The 23,711-nt window shown below is 39.7% G+C and overlaps 1 protein-coding gene across 2 annotated transcripts in view; it reads left to right on the forward strand.

The window, feature by feature from the left end:
- The window catches only part of SOAT1 (sterol O-acyltransferase 1), a 49,905-nt gene that overhangs the window by 9,941 nt on the left and 16,253 nt on the right, over window positions 1–23,711 (forward strand). For both annotated transcript variants that reach the window (XM_034778435.1, XM_034778436.1), the window contains exons 3-6: window positions 7,013–7,071; window positions 20,566–20,717; window positions 20,803–20,862; window positions 21,776–21,883. In XM_034778435.1, the coding sequence (XP_034634326.1) occupies window positions 7,013–7,071; window positions 20,566–20,717; window positions 20,803–20,862; window positions 21,776–21,883 (379 nt within the window). The remainder of the gene's footprint in view (window positions 1–7,012; window positions 7,072–20,565; window positions 20,718–20,802; window positions 20,863–21,775; window positions 21,884–23,711) is intronic.

Consider the following 23,711-nt stretch of genomic DNA (forward strand, 5'->3'; position numbering starts at 1 on the left):
TTTGCCTAGTTTTACAACAGGCTACATAAAAAGCACTAGTGAAGTCAGAACAAACTAAAATTTCATACAGACAATGACTTGTTTATACTGCTCTATATACTATATGCTGAAATGTAAGTACAGTGTTAATATTCCAGTTGATTTATTTTATAATTGTATGGTAAATATGAGAAAGTAAGCAATTTTTCAATAATAGTGTGCTGTGACACTTCAGTATTTTTATGTCTGATTTTGTAAGTAAGTAGTTTTTAAGTGAGGTGAAACTTGGGGACACACAAGACAAATCAGACTATTATACCCCTTTCAGGAGTCTGGAAAGGTTGAGAGCTACAGAACTAGAGTCTTGCATATTACAAACACTTTTCGTAGATTCCCATTACAGAAACAGGTTACACAGTTTTTTAAAAAACTTTCCTATTTTTGTGAAATCCAATTTTTTTTTCAGCAGCTCAGGTGTTGAACAAGAAGAAAAGAGCCAAGTTTAATTTTCAGATGGAGAGTTGTTTACACAGAGATGGCACTCTTAAATACCATCTTTAAAGGTGCTTTACAAAATATAAGCCCATTTAAACCTTTTAATGGAACTATCATATTTATTTTGTATCTCAAAGAAGATCCTGCAAGTTTGTTTGCTAGTCTCATTAATTAGGTTGTTTCCCCTTTAATTAGCACCCTACCCTATTTTAAAAGTCAGTATCTAGGCGTTCTTAATTTCTGCTATGCTAACATAGTTTACAGTTTTGCAATGAGAAGATGTTGCAACCTGTAAGTCATTTAAGTATGACTTCCCTTGTGTGTAGATCTTAAATTTCAGTTCCAAAGAGAGGCCCATGTTAAATCAATTTTATGACCCCTACTCAGACATCCTTTCCTCACTTCAGACTGATCATCATGTGAGGGTTCCTCCTCTAGTCAAATGTTCCTTGTGAGTAAGCAACAATTTATGTAACAGAAAATAAATGAATTGTCCCCTTTTTCTGTACACACATGTATTTGTACGTTGACTCACTTTTATAAGTTTTTTTTTTGAGCAGTGTTAATCAGGGACTGAGTTTTTCGTGTAGTTTTGTTTGTTTTTTGTTTTAAGAGATTGGATTTGCAGGGAAAATCACAATTTAGCTATTCTACTTTTTTGTTTTAACTTTTTAGTACATTCACATTTTTGTAGTCAGTGTACATACTCTAACATGAGATGACGGTGAAAATGACTGTTTTGGATATTTAGATTCTGTTAAGACGATTTCTGGGTTTCTCTGTTTCCAGCCCAGAGTCTGTGGGTCCCTCTTTCTTGATGAGTCTTGGGTTTGCTGATCTCTCTTGTCATAATTCACATTTTGTATGCTGATGGTGGTTAACAACGTGACCATTATATCAAACTCACTTCCCCTCCTTTCCCTCCCACTCATTATTCTTAACAGTTCTCCTTTGGTGTTACTTCAGTATAATTCCCCCTTGGTTAATAGAGCTGGTTGAACAACTTTCAAAATCATTCACCAAAAAGGATAAACTTTTCACAGAAAAACTTTTTTCTAGTTGTAATATTTGAAGTTTCTAATTAAATGATCTAACAGTAAAATGTATGCTAAATTCAAAGCTGTGACTTAATAGTAAACATCTCAATTTTTTTCCTTGTGCTCTTGGTCAATTTCAGACTAATGTATAGTAGTAGGTTGCGAGAGATAACTGAGAGAATGGGCTTTTTGGCTACAAACCTCTATTTACTCTTCTCTCCTCTGAATCTTAGTCAAATTATCTCTGAAATCAGAATTGCCTACATTTAATAATGCAATAATCTTAAATGCTAGGCTAAGTCTTATGTTGTAGAAGTGGGGCAGTTGCCTAGCAATCAGAAAATCTCTATTTTTGGTAACTTTGAGCAAGTTAATCTTGACATATTTTCAGTAAAAGCAAGTAGTGGTTGTGGCACTGGCCAACCAGGTGCCAGCTCATGCCAAGGCTCCTAAACCTCACTGAACACTGACAAATGCATAGTTGGACACCTGTCTGTCTCACCTGCATGTTAGTATTGGTATTAGATTTATAGAGATGGATTTAGTGTTTGGAATTTATGAAATGCTTGTGAGTTGCTGCATCCATTAATCTCACTTATAATGTCTAAATCATGTTCTAAGGTAATATTAAGTGTTTGCTATGAAACTGGAAACCCTCAGAGTCAGGAGACAAGCATTATTGAGTGTGAAATACTAGTTCACCACAAGCAGGGCCGGCTCCAGGCACCAGCAAGGGAAGCTGTTGCTTGGGGCAGCCAATAGAAAGGGATGGCACGTTCGGGTCTTCAGCGGCAATTCGATTGTGGGTCCCTCTCCCTCTCGGAGGGAAGGACCGGCTGCCGAATTGCCGCCGAAGAATGAAGCAGCACAGTAGAGCTGCCGCCAAAGGGCCACCGATCGCGGCTTTATTTATTTAGTTATTTAGTTATTGCTTCGCCGCTTGGGGCGGCAAAAAAGCTGGAGCTGGCCCTGACCACAAGAGAAGTATTATGCCCAGCAAAGGAAGGCCTGTAGACACCAGACAAACCATTGTGGAACATCAGTGGATAGGGGACTTTGCTCCCCATCACACACATGAAGAGAGGATGTGCACAAACCCTCGTCCCATCACAGTTTGAACTCCGGGGGAAGGGAATAAAATCTCAGAGCCGGAGGTTCTGTATCACTATGGTGCTTTGAATTTGGAGAGGGCAATATTTCTAAAAATAAGCAGGGGATCCCCAAGCTGCTTAGCTTAGTTTAGCCTAAAGGACCTATGGAGGTTGTACATTACATCAGCTTATTTTTTGAAGCCGAAGACTGTAACTCATTTGTGTGTTTACCTGCTTTAACCTTGTAAATAACTTTTATTTTTCCTAGTTAATAAACTTTTAGTTTAATATAGGATTGGCTACAAGTGTTGTCTTTAGTGAGAGATCTAAGGTACATTTGACCTGGGGTAAGTAACTGGTCCTTTGGGACTGGGAGTAACCTGAATATTGTTGCAATTTTTGGTGTAAGGGACCATCTACCAGAAAGGCAGGCATGCCTGTGTGGCAAGATAGACTGGAGTGCCTAAGGAGACTGTCTGTGACTCCATCTCAAGGCTGTTATAGTGCTTGAGGAGTTCACACTTGCTACTTTGTTGGTGAAATCTAATCATAGAACACACAACCAATTGGGGGTTTGTTGCCCTGGTTTGTAATAGTCTGTTCTGAGGTTAGCACCCACGTTCGTGAGCTTGACAGTGGTGCAAATGCATTCTGTGGTGCTAGTCATCCCTACTGGATGTCCTGGTTCACATCACAAGGCCACCAAATAAACAGGTGCCATCTGTTGATTGTTCACTAGGCTAAGGATTCAGATATCAGCCATGTTATAAACAGACTTGTTGTGAGTGTTTGCATGGTGACTGCTCTTGATATGAGGCTCTAGCCAGTACTATCAACTCTCATTTTCAAGATAACCAAATTCACTTCACTTAACATTCAAAATGAGGAACTAAAAACCTTTCTTTAACTTTATTATAGTGCTAGAGTTGCAGTCCCCTCAAATGAGGAACTTGTTCTAGATTAATTTTTCTTAACCACCTCTTATTTAATATGAATGTCAAAACTACTACCCATCATTAAAGCATTTGCTTTTTTAATAAGTTGAAAAAATACAGTGTTCTGCATAGGGTTATGTATTCAAATAATTTGAATGGGATAGTGTAGATTGATAGGGTGTGGACTTGGTTAGGTATTCTAGCAATTTCCCATTTTTGTAAAGATCATAAAAAGATAAACTTTCTTTTGACCATACAACAGAGAAATTTTTATTCTGTGAATCTGGTAATAAGTTATGCTTCACTGCAATGCTATTATGTACATCTGTTTGAAAATAAAACCCTTTTTAGTCAAAGGGTACTGTCATGTCTTATAAACAACTGTAAATGGAAAAAGACTCTGCCATAACAGATCAAAACCTGCAGACATACCTCCACTGCTACGATGATCAATACCCCCTACAACGCAGCTTCCAAGATCCACCGGTCCTACACATATCCATCACAAAGTGTGGTATACATCATCCAGAGCACTAAATACCCTAGTAACACTATGTGGGTGGAAATCAGACAGTCCCTACACTCTTGAAAGAACTCCCTGGGAAAAATGATATGGTGTTTTTTGTTTTTTATCACCCGTGGACAAACATTTTTCACAAAACAATCTTACCTCTGTCCTCGTCCTCAAAGGAAACCTGCACAACACTTTCAACAGACGAGTTGGGAGCTTAAATTCATAACTTAGCTAGACATTGAAAATGATGGTTTTACTAAATATGCTGGATTTATGGCTTATTACAATAATCTGAAACCCACGATCCCTCCGCCCCACACCTTGAATGGTGTCTCACAATATGTGGAATTAATTATACTGAACAATCTATTCCATCTTATATTTAGCTGTGATGCTCTTAGTATCTTTCCCAGACCTGAAGAAGAGCTTTCCTCTCTCACCAACAGAAGTTGGTTCAATAAAAGCTATTACCTCATCCACCTTGTCCTCTAATATCCTGGGACCAACACAGATACAACAACACTACAAACAACAATGGGAAAAAGTTGTATTACAACACAGTATATGTCTGCACTCCTGTTACAATTATAAAAAGTTCTCCCAAGCATAATTGATGAGCCACTATCTCTTATTGTTCCTTCAGTTCTCTTCGTATGCCGCTGTTTCTGGATGCCTACTATATTGGGTGTAACAAGTTTCTGGTGTTAAGTTCTTCATGTAAGTGGCAAGGCTTTAAATACAGGATGACAAGCATTAAAGTGAATGTGAAAGTCACAAATTCAGGCACCAAAGAGATGATTTTTTTTAAATGGGTTGGTTATAAATTGGCCTCCCCTTAGCAAGATACACTATTAGGCCAATATTTATTTCTCTATATACTTGCTTAACTGTGGATTTTTTTGGGGGGGAGGTGGTTCAAGATTTGTTTCTACTGAAGTCTTTAAACCTGTTTGCTAAGAATCCTTTGCTTAATAAGAAACTTGCGAAGTGCTCTTTACTTAAAAAGGTAGCGAGATGTAAAGGCCTCATTGTTTGGAGGGTTTGTGTGCTGCTAGTGCACTACTATTCCATTTCTACCTAGGCATTCTGAATTAGTTGCAAGATTAGAATGAAAAAACTACAGAAAAGGCCCACACAGACACATGTGGCCTTCTAAAGGTTGTTTATCACTGTTTCAGGGTTGGCCAAGTTTAGGGACCTTGGCAAGACTTATGTAGTTGCAAACAAAAAACGTTCCAAAAGCCAAAATGTTATCAGTTGTTCCCATCCTTTACCATTTAGCGTCCTTACTCCCAATCCAACTGTTGGGATATTGTGTTCCTTAGTGAGTGATAACCAGAAACGGGCACTTTGCCTAACAGGAAACACAACTCTTGCATAGCAAGGCCTTGGTTATTCCATTATGTAAATGCCAGAACAACACCTCCCATCTGTTTTGCTCCAATGTATTATAATATAATACTCTAAATATTTAAATTTCCATTTGCAATGAACTGCTACAGTTCTCATAGGAGAACGAGGATATAAGTCAACACTGTTCTTTGTGTGCAACCCTATAGTAATATACCTGTGTGCGTACATGAGAGAGGGGAAGATTTCTAGTAAGATAATATGCTTCAGATTCAAACTTCCAAAGGGTGGTTATAAATATGGATAACATTTGAACTCTGTCCTTTAAGCATAGTGGTAAACATTAAATGGTGTATGGCTCTTTGAGTGCTGTATCTTTGCCTCAGCTCGTCGTAAATATGTATAGGCATCTTGGTGTATTTTCCCCTACCAGACTGTATTTCCAAACTGCCCTTCTGCAGGGAATCTTTCGGTTGTTGTCTTTTTCACTTTCTTGTTACCAAGATCTGCTGGGATCTGGTCATCTTGTTGTGGCGCAAGCTCAGTCCATTGTTTCTTGCAGTCAGTGTGACTTGTTACTTAGATGTTATCTCTTTGTCACAGAAGCCTTCTTTTAGTTCCATGTGTGCATAGCAGCTACAGCAGTGGGGTCCTGGTCCACAATTGGGGCTCCTAGGTGCTGTGATAATTAAGGCTAAGATTTTGTGTCTCACATTTTTAGTAAAAGTCACAGACAGGTCATGGGCTTCTGTGAATTTTTCTTTTTTGTCCGTGACCTATCCAAGACTTTTATTAATAATATGCATGACAAAACGGGGAGCTCTGGGATCACTACACTATCCTGGGGCCCCCAGCTCAGACCTGTGGGGTCCCCCCACTGCCCATGGCTCCCAGCTTGGGGTATCTCTGCCACCCGTGGTGCCTGGGAGCTCCCAGGGCACCCCCGTGACATCCCAGAGTTTGGGGGCCCCCAGAGTTCCCAGCCATCACGGGCTGTGGGGGGACCCTGCAGCTCCCAGGTGCCATGAGCTCAAGTCACAGAGGTCTGTGGAAGTCACTGATTTGTAGCCCTAATGATAATTCAAATAAATGACATACTGAAGATGACTCTAGGTTATGGTTAGCAATGGGCAAAAGTAAGTTGCCCAAATCTAGCACTTACTAATATGAAGATGCAGCTGGTTTGTCACCTGACTAATTTAAACTCATGGGGTTAACTCCGACAAGTGTATGTGCATTTGTCCTCTGGCTTGTATCAAAAATTTGGCTCCTGGTGAAACCTTAAAAATATTTGATGTTTGGGATGGAGGGAGAAGACTTGACACTTGTGAAGTTACTGGGTGCTTGGGTTTCAGCAGCTGTGTTTAATAAAATCACCATCCACATAAAACACCAAAATGCTCCTTCTTGGCTTCTAAACTTCCTACAGCTCAGTCAGTCCTGAGCATAACGGGGCCTTTGGCTTATCAGAGACAAAGTTAATGGTAAATCCAGTTTCTATGAGCTGGGTATGCTGTTCCTCCTTTTCTCTTCATGCTTCTGAGCATGTGTGTTGACCATGTCATATCTATTGAAAACATAACTGTTAAATATTTGCTTTTCTTCCTTTAGGTTGGGTTGATGTCGACCATGGGATAACAAAGAAAATGCAGCTAATAGCAGAGGCTGAGGTAAATATTTTTTAACATTTACTTGGTGGGGGGGATCCAGACTCCTGGAAAACATGAAACATCTTTTTTGTGTGCGTTTGTCTATTATTGGTTTAATGCTCTGTAATGCCATCATTTCAGACATAATTTAGGAGTAGTGGTTTTACACAAGCCTTTATTCTTCCCCTTCTCCCCTACCTATTCCTATGCCCCCTGTACAGCATCTGTGTCAAAATATTAACTCAGCTGTTTGTTTTTCTTTCTCAGCCTGTGTTGTACTTGGGCCCCAAAAGGTTAATTCTACAAATAAGCATGTGAACTTTGACACCCATATCCAAATTGACTGGCTTTGGCTGTATTACCCCTTGACAGTATAGCTGGGACTGCTATTTTTGGCAATCTGTAGTTTTAAATGTTTAAAGGAAAGAGTTCCTCCTGGTACCATCCAGTGAATGGGCTACTTGCTGCCTGGTATTCTTGCCTGTTGCTATGGAGCCAGTTAAGACACTTTCTCCCACCCTTTTCAACAGGGAGTCCTGCACTCCTTCAGCAGCCACAGGTGACTCTCCTAGTGCAGACAAGGTTGTGTTGTCCATAAATGTGTGTGAGCAGGAGATGCAGACAGTCTGATGTGGGTTCTAATTTCTAGAGAATTTCTTCATTCTTCATGACACTTTTTTTTTTTTTTTTAAAAGGGGATCTACAAGAATATCCCAGCTTCCAACATAATAGTCTGTGAAACTGTAGTGTGGTTTTTAACAGTGACTTAACTCCCTGCATGCTACATCTGGCAGTGTTCTCCTGAGTTATGTGCTTGGTCACTCTACAGTGATATGGGGGTTAAAAATACTACCAATTTCTGGTAGAGTGGGGAAGCAGCTTTTTTCCTCAAGCTGCTTGTCTGCTGAATGCCCTATTTGTCTTTGCCATTTAGAGCATTTGACTTATGTCTGCAGGATGAGATTTTAACACTAGTAGATCACTTTTAAAGGATCACTGTTCAAAGCAATAGGCCCAGAGTTGAACTGCCTCCTTTTAAATTCTCTGAAGTCTGAAATTTAAAATTCTTCCAATATGAAGGCAACAACATAAAGTAACATCTCAGTTGAGTCATCACAATGACACAACCACGGCTGCTTTTGTTAGGGATGTGGGGGCACAAGCTTGTTTGCATGTCCTGCTCTGATCTTCGAATGGGAAGGCTAACTATCAACACTTAATCATGTGTTCAGAGAGACTTCTGGCATCCTAGCCTGAATAATATCACTTTTAGTAAACTGTATATTCAGTCAGTGTCTTCTCTAGTGGAAGTGATGTTAGCTTTTGCTCCCAATGGAGGGGTTATGCGGCTTTTACTACCTTAAATTCTGTAGGGCTTCCTTTTCCTGTCCAAGCATCTTCTGCCTAGAAGGTCTTGAAATGAATATCAGAAAAAAACATGTTTTCTTCACTTTACTTAAGAATACGTAAAATACTTTGGAACACCAAGGGAAATTCCTTTGCCATCTCCCCTTCCCTGGGCACCAGAAGTGGAATAGAGAACTTTGACATAGGAATGAATTTTTATACTTGATCAGAACAGAAATTATACACACTTCCACAGTCCTCCTTCCCAAATGGTTTCCCAACTCTCCTAAACAAATATCCATTGGCTTTATTAAACCATTTGTTAAACCTTTTTCCCCCATGGTTGCCATTATTCTTGTTAAGACAAAGAAGGAATTTCCAAACCTTTCCATGCTATTCTGCAAGGGTGCCCTGTACCCATACTAAGTGGGGCAGCATTGAGTTCACTCTTCATCCTAGCAACCAGTTTTCTTTTGTTTGCATGTTCTTCAGGACACACTGTGCCTTACTCACACCTTCTATTAACATCACAAGAGTTCCACAGCAGTGATCTGTAATTTCACAGTCTTACTTGATGCCAGAGAATGAATAACTCTTAGAAGGAAAGGTGAATGCCCTTGCCTCGGAGAAGTCTCATTTCGCAATCTTGGTATTATGGCTAGTGGGTGGTGAACACAGTTTCATTATACGATGGGGTAACTAGAGTGGATTTGAAGGCATTGCACAAGAGGGGAAGATGCCTCTATATGCGTTTTGGTGCACTAATGTGGCCAAGTTTAGGATTTCAATGAGGTGAACAGTTTTGGTAAGCTTTAAAATGTTCTTGGCAATTGGGAACTCTCCTGACTTAAATTTTATACATACATACATACATACATACACACACACACACACACACACACACACACACACACGTAAATCTTTATTAAGCTGACATGTGACATTTTCTGCATTCCATTGGTATCTCACTGAGGCTCTCTTTTTGTGTGTGTGTGTGTGTGTGTGTGTGTGTGTAATATATATGTAATGTGTGTGTGTGTGACCAATGGAAGGCAGAAAATGTCACGTCAGCTTAATAAACATTTACCTTTTTTGTAGGGCTGTCAATCACAGTTAACTCACGCGATTAACTCAAAAATTAATCATGATTAATTGCAGTTTTAATTGCACTTTTAAACAATAATTGAATACCAATTGAAATTTATAAAATTTTGGATGTTTTTCTATATTTTCAAATGTATTGATTTCAATTACAACACAAAGTGTACAGTGCTCACTTTATATTTTTTATTACAAATATTTGCACTAAAAATCATAAACTAAAGAAATAGTATTTTTCATTCACTTCATACAAGTACTGTAGAACAATCTTTTTATCGTGAAAGTGCAACTTACAAATGTAGATTTTTTTTTTTGTTTGTTTATTGAGTGCAGTTATGTAAGTCACAAGTCCACTCAGTCCTACTTCTTGTTCAGCTAATCTCTAAGACAAACAAGTTTGTTTACATTTGCAGGAGATAATACTGCCCATTTCTTATTTACAATGTCACCTGAAAGTGAGAACAGGTGTTTGCATGGTACTGCTGTATCCAGCGTTGCAAGATATTTATGTGCCAGATGCGCTAAAGATTCATATGCCCCTTCATGCTTCGGTCACCGTTCCAGAGGATGTGCTTCCATGCTGATGACGCTCGTTTTTTAAAAAAAAAAAAAAAAAAAAAAAAGGCGTTAATTAAATTTGTGACTGAACTTCTTGGAGGAGAATTGTATGCCTCTTGCTCTGTTTACCCGCATTCTGCCATATATTTCATATTATCGTAGTCTCGGATGATGACCCAGCTCATGTTCGTTTTTAAGAACACTGTCACTGCAGATTTGATAAAACTCAAAGAAGGTACAAATGTGAGATTTCTAAAGATCGCTACAGCACTCGAAATCTGAAGTGCCTTCCAAAATCTGAGTGGGATGGGGTGTGGAGCATGCTTTCAGAAGTCTAAAACACTGGTGCAGAAACTACAGAGCCTGAACCACCAAAAAAGAAAATCAACCTTCTGCTGTTGGCATCTGACTCCAATGATGAAAATGAACATGCGTTGGACTGCACTGCTTTGGCTCGTTATCAAGCAGAGCCCATCATCAGCATGGACGTATGTCCTGTGGAATGGTGGCTGAAGCATGAAGGGACATATGAATCTTTAGTGCATCTGGCACATAAATATCTTGTGACGCCGGTTACAGCAGTGCCAAGCAAACGCCTGTTCTCACTTTCAGGTATCGTAAATAAGAAGCTGGCAGCGTTATTTCCTGAAAATGTAAACAAACTTGTTTGAAAGATTGGCTGAACAAGAAGTAGGACTGAGTGGACTTGTAGGCTCTAAAGTTTTACATTGTTTTATTTTTGAATGCAGTTATTTTTTGTACATAATTCTACATTTGTAAGTTCAACTTCCATGATAAAGAGATTGCACTACAGTATTTGTATTAGTATTTTTTCAATTCACCTATCTTGTTTTTTACAGTGCAGATATTTATAATATAAAGTGAGCACTCTGTACCTTGTATTCTGTGTTGTAATTGAAATCAATATATTTGAAAATGTAGAAAACATCAGAAAATATTTAAATAAATGGTATTCTGTTATTGTTTAACTGAGTGATTAATCCTGATTAATTTTTTTAATAACTTAACAGCCCTATTTTTTTTGCATATATCGTGAGGGAGATGGGGAGCAAATTTCCTGCCACAGCTTAGCTTTTTGTGACATCATCAGAAAATATGGTGGTGATAGAGACTGATGGGCTACAGAAAGCCCTCTAGCTTACACAGCTTGTTGTGGAGTGAATTCTGTTCATGGGGAAATATGGCAGCAAACAAACTTGGGAGCAATTAACTATGAACATGGAACATAATCTTTTATTAGCTGTTAACCACACTTAACCCATGTGGAGCCACAGTTTCAATGAGACACTACGTAACTGTATAAAAAGGGGTCAGTTTAGTAATCTTGAAGACCCTAATTCAGGAAAGCATTTAAGCATGTACTTAATGTGCATTCCTGAATCTTGGCTTAAAGCAGAGGACCCCAAATTGTGGGGTGCGACTGGGACCCGGGCCAGTCCCCACGGAGGGGCAGGAAGTGAGTGCCACCCATCTCTGCTTCTGGCCCCAGTCCCCTTACTCCTGTTCATGCTGCCCCCTTCCCCACAAGCCACAGACCCACTTCCGGGGGTGGGGGGAATAGGAGTAAGGGGGGGCACGACCCTGAAAAGTTTGGGGACCACTGGCCTAAAGTAAGATTCAATTGCTCATGGATGTAGCTGCACACAATAAGACAACATGCACAGGCTAATTACTGATTATCACTTTTTCAAATATTTTTTGAAAATGTAGAATTTAAACTAAACAGCAAATTCTTATCTAAGGGTTTTATACTGCTACCTATCACCATAGTGTCTGTGTACTTTCCATGTAAAATCAATAGCAAAATCCTTAGCAGATTTTTTGTGGAGCCTCTGACACTACTCTTTTCTCAGTGTGAACTATTGTTGGAATCTAAACTTGGGTCTAAATTTTCAAATGCAGGAGCTTTGAGTTGGATCCCTAATTATAGATTTATGCCCTAATAAGTCCATGTCTTTGAGGTGCCTAAATCCCACTGATTTGAATGAGAGTTGTGGATGCCCAGCACTCTTGAAAATCAGGCATTCTTTATTTAGGTGCCTAAGTCTATGGTCTAAGATCTGAACACTTTGTCCTTTCCTAGACTGTAAACTCTAAGCAGGAGCAATGCACTCTTCTATCACTTGGTTAGCACTGCAATTGAGCACAGTGGTGCTTGTCTGATGATTAAACAACTAAAGCTGTTAAGGCTGGAAAATATCACTGAAGTAAAAGTTACTGGCAACAGTTGAGAGCTAAGCTGTGAGGATGGAGGCCCACCTACCTCCAGGGTCTGGTCAGAACAGTGGAAAGCCTGTTCTCTTCGCTCTGCTATCATTCAGTTTGTGATTGATGCTTTTTATGGCACATCATGGCTCCCACAGAGACACTCTTCTCCCTTTTGTTAGGGCTCAGGTTCCATGGTAAATAAGACAATTATTCAATGATCTGATTCTCTTGTCTAAAACTCTGTGGTGCATGTGACTGGAGTCTGACTAGCTCACTTAATTGTAAGTGATTTATTAAACACGGTGTCTAAATAAATGGGCTTTGGGAAGCTATTAGCTGAGAATTCTGAACCTGAGACTTCGGGACCTAAAACACTGTCCTTGTAGTAAAAGAAACCAGTTCATATCTATCTAGTTTCTAACAAATGCTTCTCTTTATTTATTTTAAACTTTGACTTTATTCAGGTTTTAGCCAAGGGCTTCAGCTTTGTCAGCAATCTGGATATGCACAGCAGAAGCCATTGAATCAAACTCTGCCAACCAATACCACACAATGACTGTTTCCTATTCTGCATATAGGGGAAATCTCAGATACCATGGTGGAAAATTATCTGATTACTGCTGTTGATCCTTCTTAGTTAAAACATTAAAGTGTATTTGGACTACAGAAGGAATCCTTCAGACAAATAATACATGTAAGGAATCCTTCAGACAAATAATACAGATAATAAAAATGAGTATTAACTATGGTTCAAAACTCAGTTTGAAGTCATGCTTCACATTTGGCAGTTAGAAACTGCAACAGACACTTTAATTGTTTGAGAGAGTGCTTAATTTTCATATTTATAGATCCAGTTTTTCTGAACTAGTTGATTCACCACTGAGAGACCCAGCAACATTGGGAGGAGGCAGGGGGCTGCTACCACAGCCACTTTATAGTCAGCTGACAGCTCCATAAGCAGACAAAGAAATACTCAGTGTAGTGAGCAGGAGAGTGAGTAATAACTTGAACTCTGCTTGTTTGTTCCATGGCCTTAAAGTTTTTGTTAACCCCTTCACTTTTGGATCCATAGCAGCATTCCATTAACATGTAAGCACTCTGCTCCCTAGAGCACTGGCCTGGTTAAACCTAGCTTGTTCTTTTTCCCCCCTTGTTCGCTCTGGAACACTGGTGCCTACTCATGAATTGCACCTGAGGGAACAGCAGGAGACTCCTGATGTCCCATTTAAAGAGATTCACGCAGTAGGGGAGGGATGTAGTACTGATATATGCTGCATTTAAACATATTTTATTCTTTACTTCATAGTTTCTTTGCTTTCAATAAATTTGTATTTACAGAAAGCTTTTTCCAATCACAGCTGCTTATTTCTTTGGTCCTACAGGGAAGTCATAATGCTGAATCTGTCACATTACAATTTTTTTCATGACTATAAATAATATTCTTATTGAATGATGCCTTTCTTCCAAGATTAAGCACAAGGAAGATCTTGTGTAAATGTAAATGATCAATAATGGCAAAGGGACTATTGATAGTTAATTGAGAAAATAAATATAATTTGTCTGCAGGGCCATAGAAATGGGGTGTTGAGGGTCCACAGAGCTGGAGTTCTCATAGGTTGTGGATAGGAGAATATTGGATGGCATGGGGATGGGGGGGGCAGTATAAGGCTCGGTTATACCCCCTCCCCAAATCAGTGTAGAGTGTCGCCATCTTTCCATTTTATTTAAAATATAGCCATTGGAGTTCAGAGGTCTGGTCCTCCCTGACCAGCCATTACAGTAGAGCAGGAAAGCTGCTGGAGATCATCCTTTACCAAAGAGTCTCAAAACTGCAATGCTGCTTTTCCATCATTCCAAGGTGTGGAGGGCAGTTGATCAACCTGGTATTAAATCCATATGAAATGGATCATTGCGTACTACAGGGACTATAAATTTAGCCTGATTCAGAAAATTGTTCTCAACATCCAATCTTTCCAGCATCCTTTTAAGGGCCAATAGACCTCTCTCCTGCAAGTACTCTCACTACCAGCTAGCCCCAATCCAAACATGTGCTTTCCCCAGCTGGCTAGATGACCTTTCAGGAAGGAGATGGAAAAAGACCCCTGTATCGTTTGTTTATTAGTGGGGAAGGAGGTGCAGGGAATTATTGGAGCAGTATCAGGACTTGCGGGGAGCTCACAAGAGCCTCAGTGTTGGAATTCCCATCATCTCCCTGTATGCCCCCTACTAATGAGCTGGCTGGCACTGGCAGAATCAGCCAGATTCCTTTTCTCCAGCTCACTGATACGTTGAGGTGGAAAGAAAGCAGGCCAGAGCTTCGCATGCACTAACTGGGTGCATGGGGTGGTGTTTGTCTGCATTTCAGGAGGGAGAGAGAAGTTCTGCTGCTCCTTTTAATTATGGGCGTAAAGGAGGTACATGCTGAGGACTCAGGGTATGCGTTGGCTTCCCATTGGAAAGCTTTTCTACTACCTTCCTCTGCCTGGTGGCCCATGGGGCAGACTTGGGAGAAACAGCTACTGCAAGACCACCAGCCTAGGCTCCTCCTTTCCTTGTCCCTAGTGACATTAGTGAATCATCTAAGTGTGTTTAGTCTGCAGAAGAAAAGAATGAGGGAGGATTTGATAGCTACTTTCAACTACCTGAAAGGGGGTTCCAAAGAGGATGGATCTAGACTGTTCTCAGTGGTACCTGATGACAGAACAAGAAGTAATGGTCTCAAGTTGCAGTTGGGGAGGTTTAGGTTGGATATTAGGAAAAACTTTTTCACTAGGAGGGTGGTAAAGCACTGGAATGGGTTACCTAGGGAGGTGGCGGAATCTCCTTCCTTAGAGGTTTTTAAGGTCAGGCTTGACAAAGCCCTGGCTGGGATGATTTAGTGGGGATTGGTCCTGCTTTGAGCAGTGGGTTGGACTAGATGACTTCCTGAGGTCCCTTCCAACCCTGATATTCTATGATCCCTGGCTCCTTGGGGAATGGAGAAGGGGATGTAGTGTAGTTTAAAGGACTATTCCTGCTTTCTGTAGCAGTAGGAATCCCATAACAACTCCTACGCTTCTGGCTTTGGTTCTGATACTTTGCTTTAGCATTCTGGTATCTACAGTGGTCTCAGCCATAATCCCTGCTCAACTAAATCCTCGTCTCACCCTCTGCTTTTAAAAGGATAAATCCAGATATCCTTTGTAAAATATTAAAAGCCCCTTTTTAATGAATGAGTGGAAGCCATTCCAAGGGCAATCAGCAACTTGGAACTATCGTCTCCAAGTGCTGGAGAAACTTCTTTGTTTGCTGGTTGCTGAGCAAATATTTTCCATAAGCTAAATATTAACAGTTACAATTTGTTTTGAGCAGAGCAGTGGACAGATCTTTGTTCCGAGTGGAGAGTAGGAGAATCGGAGACTCACCACCTCTTCAAGAAACAAGCAGAGCTGTCTTATAATTTTATTTTTTTTTAGTGCACCATTATTTTCATATAATCACATCTCGACTCTTTCACAACTGAATGTCTAAGTCTTAAGCAGAATGTACACTTAATTGGCTGGGTTTATTTTCCTTTTTATTACACATTACTAGTCTCTAAGAATGCATCTCCCTAGATATGTGGTATTTTGGTAAAGAGGGCCCCCAAAGGGAAGAAAACGTGTACCCCTTTTCTGCTTTAGGATGTAAGAGAGGGCTTATTGCTTATTAGTATTTCATGCTTTGTCTAACCTGTCGTCTTTTCTTGGAATCTACGGATAAATGGAGAACTAGTAGCATTATGGTATCATGAGGAACAAGGATGTATCATGAGCAATTTGGGTGGTGTGGGGATGGAGAAGGAAGTTTTTAAAAAGCCTGTCCACTCAAAACACCTGGAAAAATAACCTGAAGAAAATCTCTGTGTAAGATCCAAATGCGTGTAGCCCTACAAGAGTTCCAGTTGTTAGCGTCTCCAAAGAGTCCTTTGGTCTTCCCTTGTCTGTTTCTCTCTGTATTCCTGTTCTAAGGTAAAGAATCAGGAGAAACTTTCAGGCTTTCATTACACATCATAAAGAAGCAAAAAAGCATGCTCTTGACATTTACTGATCTCAAAGGTGAGATGCAACAGAAAGTTGTGAGAGTAACAACCGTGTTAGTCTGTATTCTGTTCTTCTTTTAACAGAAAGTTGGTTACTCAATTTTCTCTTTCATAGAGACCATGTGATAATGTCCCAGGTAAAAGCTGTACCTCTCAAAAGTACCAGCTGTGACATTGCAATTATCTAATTTATAGGGAATTTCAAGGTATCTTAGGGAAAATAAGGAAGCGTAAAGAAAGATTATTAAATTTAAAAAATTCATCAGTGGAATGATTATCAGCTAGCTATTCCAGTGATAGAAAATAACAAAGTGGACATCAAATAATACCTAGACATTTTTCTTTACAAGACATTATCCTTGTGTGATTCTTCCTGGCAGCACCCCAAAATGGGGTGACTTGTAGGACACTCCTATAACATAAGAATGGCCATACTGGGTCAGACCAAGGGTCCATCCAGCCCAGCATCCTGTCTGCCGATTGTGTCCAATGCCAGGTGTCAGAGGGAGTGAACCTAACTGGGAATGATCAAGTGATCTCTCTCCTGGCGTCCATCTCCACCCTCTGACAAACCGAGGCTAGGGACACTGTTCCTTACCCATCCTGGCTAATAGCTATTAATGGACTTAACCACCATGAATTTATCTAGTTCTCTTTTAAACCCTGTTATAGTCCTAACCTTCACAACCTCCTCAGGCAAGGAGTTCCACAGGTTGACTGTGCGCTGTGTGAAGAAGAATTTCCTTTTATTTGTTTGCTGCCCATCAATTTCATTTAGTGGCCCCTAGTTCTTATATTTTGGGAACAATTAAATAACTTTTCCTTATTCACTTTCTTCACACCACTCATGATTTTATATACTTCTATCCCCCCTTAGTCTCCTCTTTTCCAAGCTGAAAAGTCCTAGCCTCTTTAATCTCTCCTCATATGGGACTCGTTCCAAACCCCTAATCATTTTAGTTGCCCTTCTCTGAACCTTTTCTAATGCTAGTATATCTTTTTTGAGATTAGGCGACCACATCTGTACGCAGTATTCAAGATGTGGGCATACCGTGGATTTATGTAAAGGCAATAAGATATTCTCTATCCCTTTTTTTAAATGATTCCTAACATCCTGTTTGCTTTTTTTGACCGCCGCTGCACACTGCGTGGACGTCTTCAGAGAACTATCCACGATGACTCAAAGATCTCTTTCCTGATTAGTTGTAGCTAAATTAGCCCCCATCATATTGTATGTATAGTTGGGGTTATTTATTCCAATGTGCATTACTTTACATTTATCTACATTAAATTTCATTTGCCATTTTGTTGCCCAATCACTTAGTTTTGTACAATCTTTCTGAAGTTCTTCACAGTCTGCTTTGGTCTTAACTATCTTGAGCAGTTTAGTATCATCTGCAAACTTTTCCCCCTCACTGTTTACCCCTTTCTCCAGATCATTTATGAATAAGTTGAATAGGATTGGTCCTAGGACTGACCCTTGGGAAACACCACTAGTTACCCCCTTACCATTTATTCCTACCCTTTGTTCCCTATCTTTTAACCAGTTCTCAATCCAGGAAAGAATCTTCTCTCTTATCCCATGACAACTTAATTTATGTAAAAGCCTTTGGTGAGGGACCTTGTCAAAGGCTTTCTGGAAATCTAAGTACACTATGTTCACTGGATCCCCCTTGTCCACATATTTGTTGACCCCTTCAAAGACCTCTAATAGATTTGTAAGACATGATTTCCCTTTACAGAAACCATGTTGACTTTTGCCCAACAATTTATGTTCTTCTATGTGTCTGACAATTTTATTCTTTACTATTGTTTCAACTTATTTGCCCGGTACTGACGTTAGACTTACCGGTCTGTAATTGCCAGGATCACCTTTAGAGCCCTTTTTAAATATTGGCATTACATTAGCTATCTTCCAATCATTGGGTACAGAAGGTGATTTAAAGGACAGGTTACAAACTATATGCATTTCTGCAACTTCACATTTGAGTCCTATTAGAACTCTTGGGTGAATGACATCTGGTCCCGGTGACTTGTTACTGTTAAGTTTATCAATTAATTCCTAAATCTCCTCTAATGACACGTCTATCTGTGACAATTCCTCAGATTTGTCACCTACAAAGGATGGCTCAGGTTTGGGAATCTCCCTAACATCCTCAGCCGTGAAGACTGAAGCAAAGAATTCATTTAGTTTCTCCACAATTACTTTATCATCTTTAAGTGCTCCTTTTGTATCTCAATCGTCCAGGGGCTCCACTGGTTGTTTAGCAGGCTTCCTGCTTCTGATATACTTAAACAATTCATTACCTTTTGAGTTTTTGGCTAGCTTGAGTTTTTATTTAATTTAAAGCCCCTATTTTTGAAATCCGTTGCCTAGAAATGCTCATCTTATGCTGCAGAAGTTTAATCTTTGTAAAATTAGTTTCTGGAAAAATTCTGGGGTAGAGCATTGTTGTCCTACCTAGTTAGCTTTCACCATCTTTCCTCCCCACCAGGCTGGTGTTTTGAGGAGCAACCCAACAGCAAGTATTTAACTTCAGACTATTGCCCAGGGGCCAGATGCTCAAATGGTGTACATCAATGTAGTTTTTCTAATGTGAGTCTAAGAATCTGGCCCCATATCTCTTGCAGTCTGTTTCTCATATTCTCTGGATTTTCGAGAATAATTAACTTTCCACGGCTCTCCGGTCTTCCTGAGGCTAATGTTTATGCTGTTGCTTTCATTTCAGGATATATATGTAATATGCTGGGGAAAACTTTCACCTACCACTGCTTCTGCCGTATTTCTTCTGTGGGTGAGAAGAACACTTCACTATCCAGAACTGTCAATCTAGCACATACTAGCAGTAGTAGTTCTCTTTACACAATCAGTCTGAAGACACCTACCATTTTACCATTTTAACTCCCTTGCAAATAAGCTGGACACTTCCCTTGCATCAGCACAATCTTCAAACTGTAGACTGCTTTATGGTGCATTTCCTAGTACGTTACAACCTGGAAAGCAATGTGCAACTAGGAAATGTGTTATGCAAACTGGTAATCTAGACAAGATAGGACTTCAGTTATAGCCACACTTTCACATTCTGAAAATTCACCTTTTTGAAGCTAAAACTTTGCTTGCTTTATGAAATTTTTTGAAAGGCTTTTAAGCAAAAATTCCTTCAGCTGTCATTGAAGTACTGTAATTGAGAATGTAACATTACAGCATAAGACCTCTTTTTGGTCATCCAAAGGACCTTTCAAAAATGCATCTAAACACCCTTTGATAAACCATTGGACCCATAGTAGGCTTTTGCATGGAGAGGGAAGAATACAAATTGTCTACAATTTATTGTCAAATCACCTCTGAGCATGCCGTAATGGCATACCTAGTCCCCTTTGACAATACAGTGCAAGCATCTTGGCCTTCATGCAGGAATATTTTAATTAGAAACTAAATATCAAAAGTACAAGTGGCATAATCTTTCCACAGTGAAAATCAAAGGACTTGGCCTTGCAAGATATTAAGAACCCTTAGTTCCTATTGACTCTAATGGGAATTGGAGGGCTCAGTACTTCGGGGCCTGTTTGTTTGATATTTTTTTTTTCTCTGTTGCTATTGTTTCATCTACTATTGCATTTTCACATGTTGCCCTGTAAACATAGCCATGCAGAAAACTGCCTCTAGCCAAACAACGGCAGTAGCTCACGTGTGAATTCCTTTCTTTTCTCTTCCCCACGTTCATTTTGTGAGGGTGTAAAATTCGAAGACTAGTTGGGACCATTTCATTGTTCATGTGAGAAATTAATGTGCAACTCTACCCCCTTAACCTCCCCCCAAAACTTACATGGTTAAACATAAAAACTGTAGAAGCAAAAGGCACTGTCCTCATAGTGCAACATAGGCAATCTAGTGTTACATCATGTGTACCAATTCTTACGTTCTTGTTTTTAAATATGCAACATAATCATAATGTGTGACTGCAGGTTTTTTTTTCCAGGGATGGGAGGTTACATTTAACTTACTTGGTCCCACATCTTATGATGTACATACCACCCCTAATTTTTACTTTTCACCTTCTTTAAACGTTATCACCAGAATATCGATAGCTTTCCTCTCTTCTGCATTGTATCGAAAGATGAATAAGCATTATTCAAAGCATGACTCATGGTAGCGTTTCACAGCTGACTTGACCCATCAAGGCATAGAAAATAATGTGAACCTATTTCCACTTTATCAGGAGTTGAAGCCAGCATTCATGAAGGAGGTGGACAGTCACTTTACAGAGTTTGTGAACCGTTTGATAGCAAAGTCTGTGCTTCTGGAATCCTCCACAGCAACATCCACCTTCCCTGTAGCTACCTGCTCAGAGAGAGACCTGCACAAAACCAAGTAAGCTGGTCCCTGGATGAGGTTAAGTTTCCTGCAACCTTTATAGTTTACAATTTTTTGTCTTTAATATTCTCCTTCTTCACAGGGGCTTGAGAGCACCTCCAGAACATGGAAAGCTCTTTACTGCTAGGAGGTCCATCTTGGAGTAAGTACTTTAACTGCACTACTTGTTTCTGAAGCATACTGGCTAAAAGTGCCTCACTTGGCCACCCTCAGTATCTTTACTTTGGGACCTCTTCTTTGTTATAGTTGAGCCCTTTCTTTCTATGTCCGATTCCTGTTGAATATTTTTTTTCAGACATATATAGTTGCAAATGTCCATGGAGCTTTATCTCTAAGAAAATGGGTATTTGTTGAAAAGATAATGGTTCTCTGAAGCTACAAAGCGGTGTAGCTTGCTTGCCTGCCTTTCTCCTATGTAGAAGGTTCTGTAAATCTTTTCCCAAGTGCCCTTGCCCACATGTGCTAGAAAGATGGTGACAGTGGGAGGCACTAGGAATAGCTGTAGCCCTGCTGGAGGGCTGCCACAGCACAACACTTGTTGGATCCTCAAATCTGAATTCCTTTGGGGAGAAACTGTTTATTGCTTGTATTCATTGCTTTTAATGGACCTATCTCAGTTGTTGACTGCTGACAGTCCGCTTTGGATTCTTATGCAAGTCATTTAATCTTGTGACTAATTCTCCCTGTGTAAAAATAAGGTTGAGGATTATCTACCCCACCTTCAAAGAGAGAATTTTGAGATCTTCAGGTAGAAGTGCTAGATGAGAACCAGGTGTCTTTTATTCACAAACATGAACTAATTCACACAACACCCTGGTGAGGTAGGTGTATCACCATACTCTTACAGATGGAAAAAGTGAGGAACGGAGCAGTGACTTAGTCATGTAGCAAGTCAGAACTATAACTCGGCGCTCTTGTCTCCCAGTTGTGTTGTACTTGTTGGGGCATGTTTCACATTGAAAGGAAACATTTGGAAGAGAAAAAGTACTATAGACACTATATGCTATTCATATGTGTGCTAATGATATTGCTCTTCATTTGGACCTCCTCCCCAGTGAGCTGTTTGAAGTGAACCACATCCGGACAATCTACCACATGTTCATCGCTCTCCTCATCCTCTTCATTCTCAGCACACTTGTAGTAGACTTTATTGATGAAGGAAGGTAAGAAAGCATGTTGAAAGGGAAGCACTTACACATTGAAAATTGATAATTAAAAATTAGTGGTACATAAAGTTACAAAATGGGGGAACTCGTACTCCAAGTGTAATGCTGTGTGGACAGGTCATAAAACTTGTAAATAGACTCAACAAGCTTTAAAATTGTGCTAGAATTTACATCCTAGACACAGGGCAATCACAGAAGGCATAGGGAGATAGTGAGCAATTTTGTCATAGGGCTCATAGGCTTTGGGCACATATCCTAGAAATATTATATCCAATGTAATTGGGCTAGAGGCATGTGGTTCTTGAGAACTCAACATAAAGGTAGATGATAGCTTCTTTTCATTATGTTCTCAGAGCACCAGAATTATGAACTGGATGGTGGTGGTTCTTCATTTATGTCAAGTGAAGGGGACAGTATAGACAGTTTTGAAAAATGGCAAATACTTTGGCAGTCTTCTGTCCTGCATTAGTAGACTATACTGAACACACTTCTGGAGGACTGTATTGTTGCTAAATAGATGTAAATTAAGTTGTTCTAAATGAACCTTGAAGGTCCTGGAACAGACTCAGTTGTGCCTGTGTTTAGATGCTTGTAGCCAGTATTGAACATGCTTGAGAGTCTTCCTCTGACTTGTTGACTTTATTGCTTAAATTGTAGTTGTTTTTGGCAGCTATCCCTGTAGATTACAAGTGAAACTATATGGTTATCTTACTGATAAGACAATTTCCTTGTTTTTCACGTATCAGAACCAGTTGTGACATGACTTGATGTTAGTGTTTTTTTTCATCTCTAATTGAGAGTTGGCATGTACAGTTCTGGATGAATGTAAATTGGCAGCAACTTGGGTTTCCAAATGGAAGCTTAGCTTTGTTTCTCAATTGAAAGTGATGTGGGCAGCAGGGGAAGAATTGGATGGATCTACATTGGAGACTTGTCTTCCATACAGAGGGACAGATTGTCTGTAATATTTTGTCATAGTAGTATCTGCAGTTATATATATATATTTTTACTGTCTTCCTAAATAGATCTGATAGTGTCTCAGGGTACAGTTTGTAATCCCAATATGAATCCAGATGAGAATGAATACATTTTAAGCTTTTGTGTACTTGTGGTATGTGTACCTGAGAGGTCATCCTGAGCCAGCAGAGTTTTAAATCTATAGAGTGAAGGCCCTTCTGAGGTAGAAGGGCTAGAAATCTAAAACTTCTAAACCAGACTAGATTCTAAAGGAGGGGAAAACCATGAAGGACCAGTCACAATATTCATTTGTGCAGATTTTAACTGTTTCTTCATGATTCTAAAAATAATCAACCATGTTCTATAGCAAATCTACCAGGGATTTAATTCTACCTTTTTTTTAACAAAGTAGATTTAATGCTAGATTTGTAAAGGTACTTGGGTATCTAGTGGGATTTTCAAAGGCATCTACGTGTCCAACTCCTATTAAAATCAGTGGATATTAGGTGTATAGGTACTTTTGAAAATCCCCACTAGGTGCTTATCTGCATCTTTGGGTGCCTAAATATATTTAATAATCTGACCCTGAGTTCTTGTGAAACATGCTAAAGTGACATCTCCAGAGACTGAAATCCTGTTTATCCACTGAACAAGTACAGCCATGGAGTCATCAATAGAAACTTTTCTCACTTCCCAGTAAATGTCTCCTCCCTGTTTTGGAGGGACCCTCGCTAGAAGTGAGAGAAGTTCTGTTTCCGGGTCTCACTCTAGTATTGATTTAACAAAGCATGTACGCACATGCTTACCCTTAAGTGCGTGCTTAAGCTCATCCATCTTCAGCAAAGAACTTAAGCATGCACTTCCTTAA

This window comes from Trachemys scripta, chromosome 8 (assembly GCF_013100865.1).
Source record: "Trachemys scripta elegans isolate TJP31775 chromosome 8, CAS_Tse_1.0, whole genome shotgun sequence".
Lineage (NCBI taxonomy): Eukaryota > Metazoa > Chordata > Testudines > Emydidae > Trachemys > Trachemys scripta.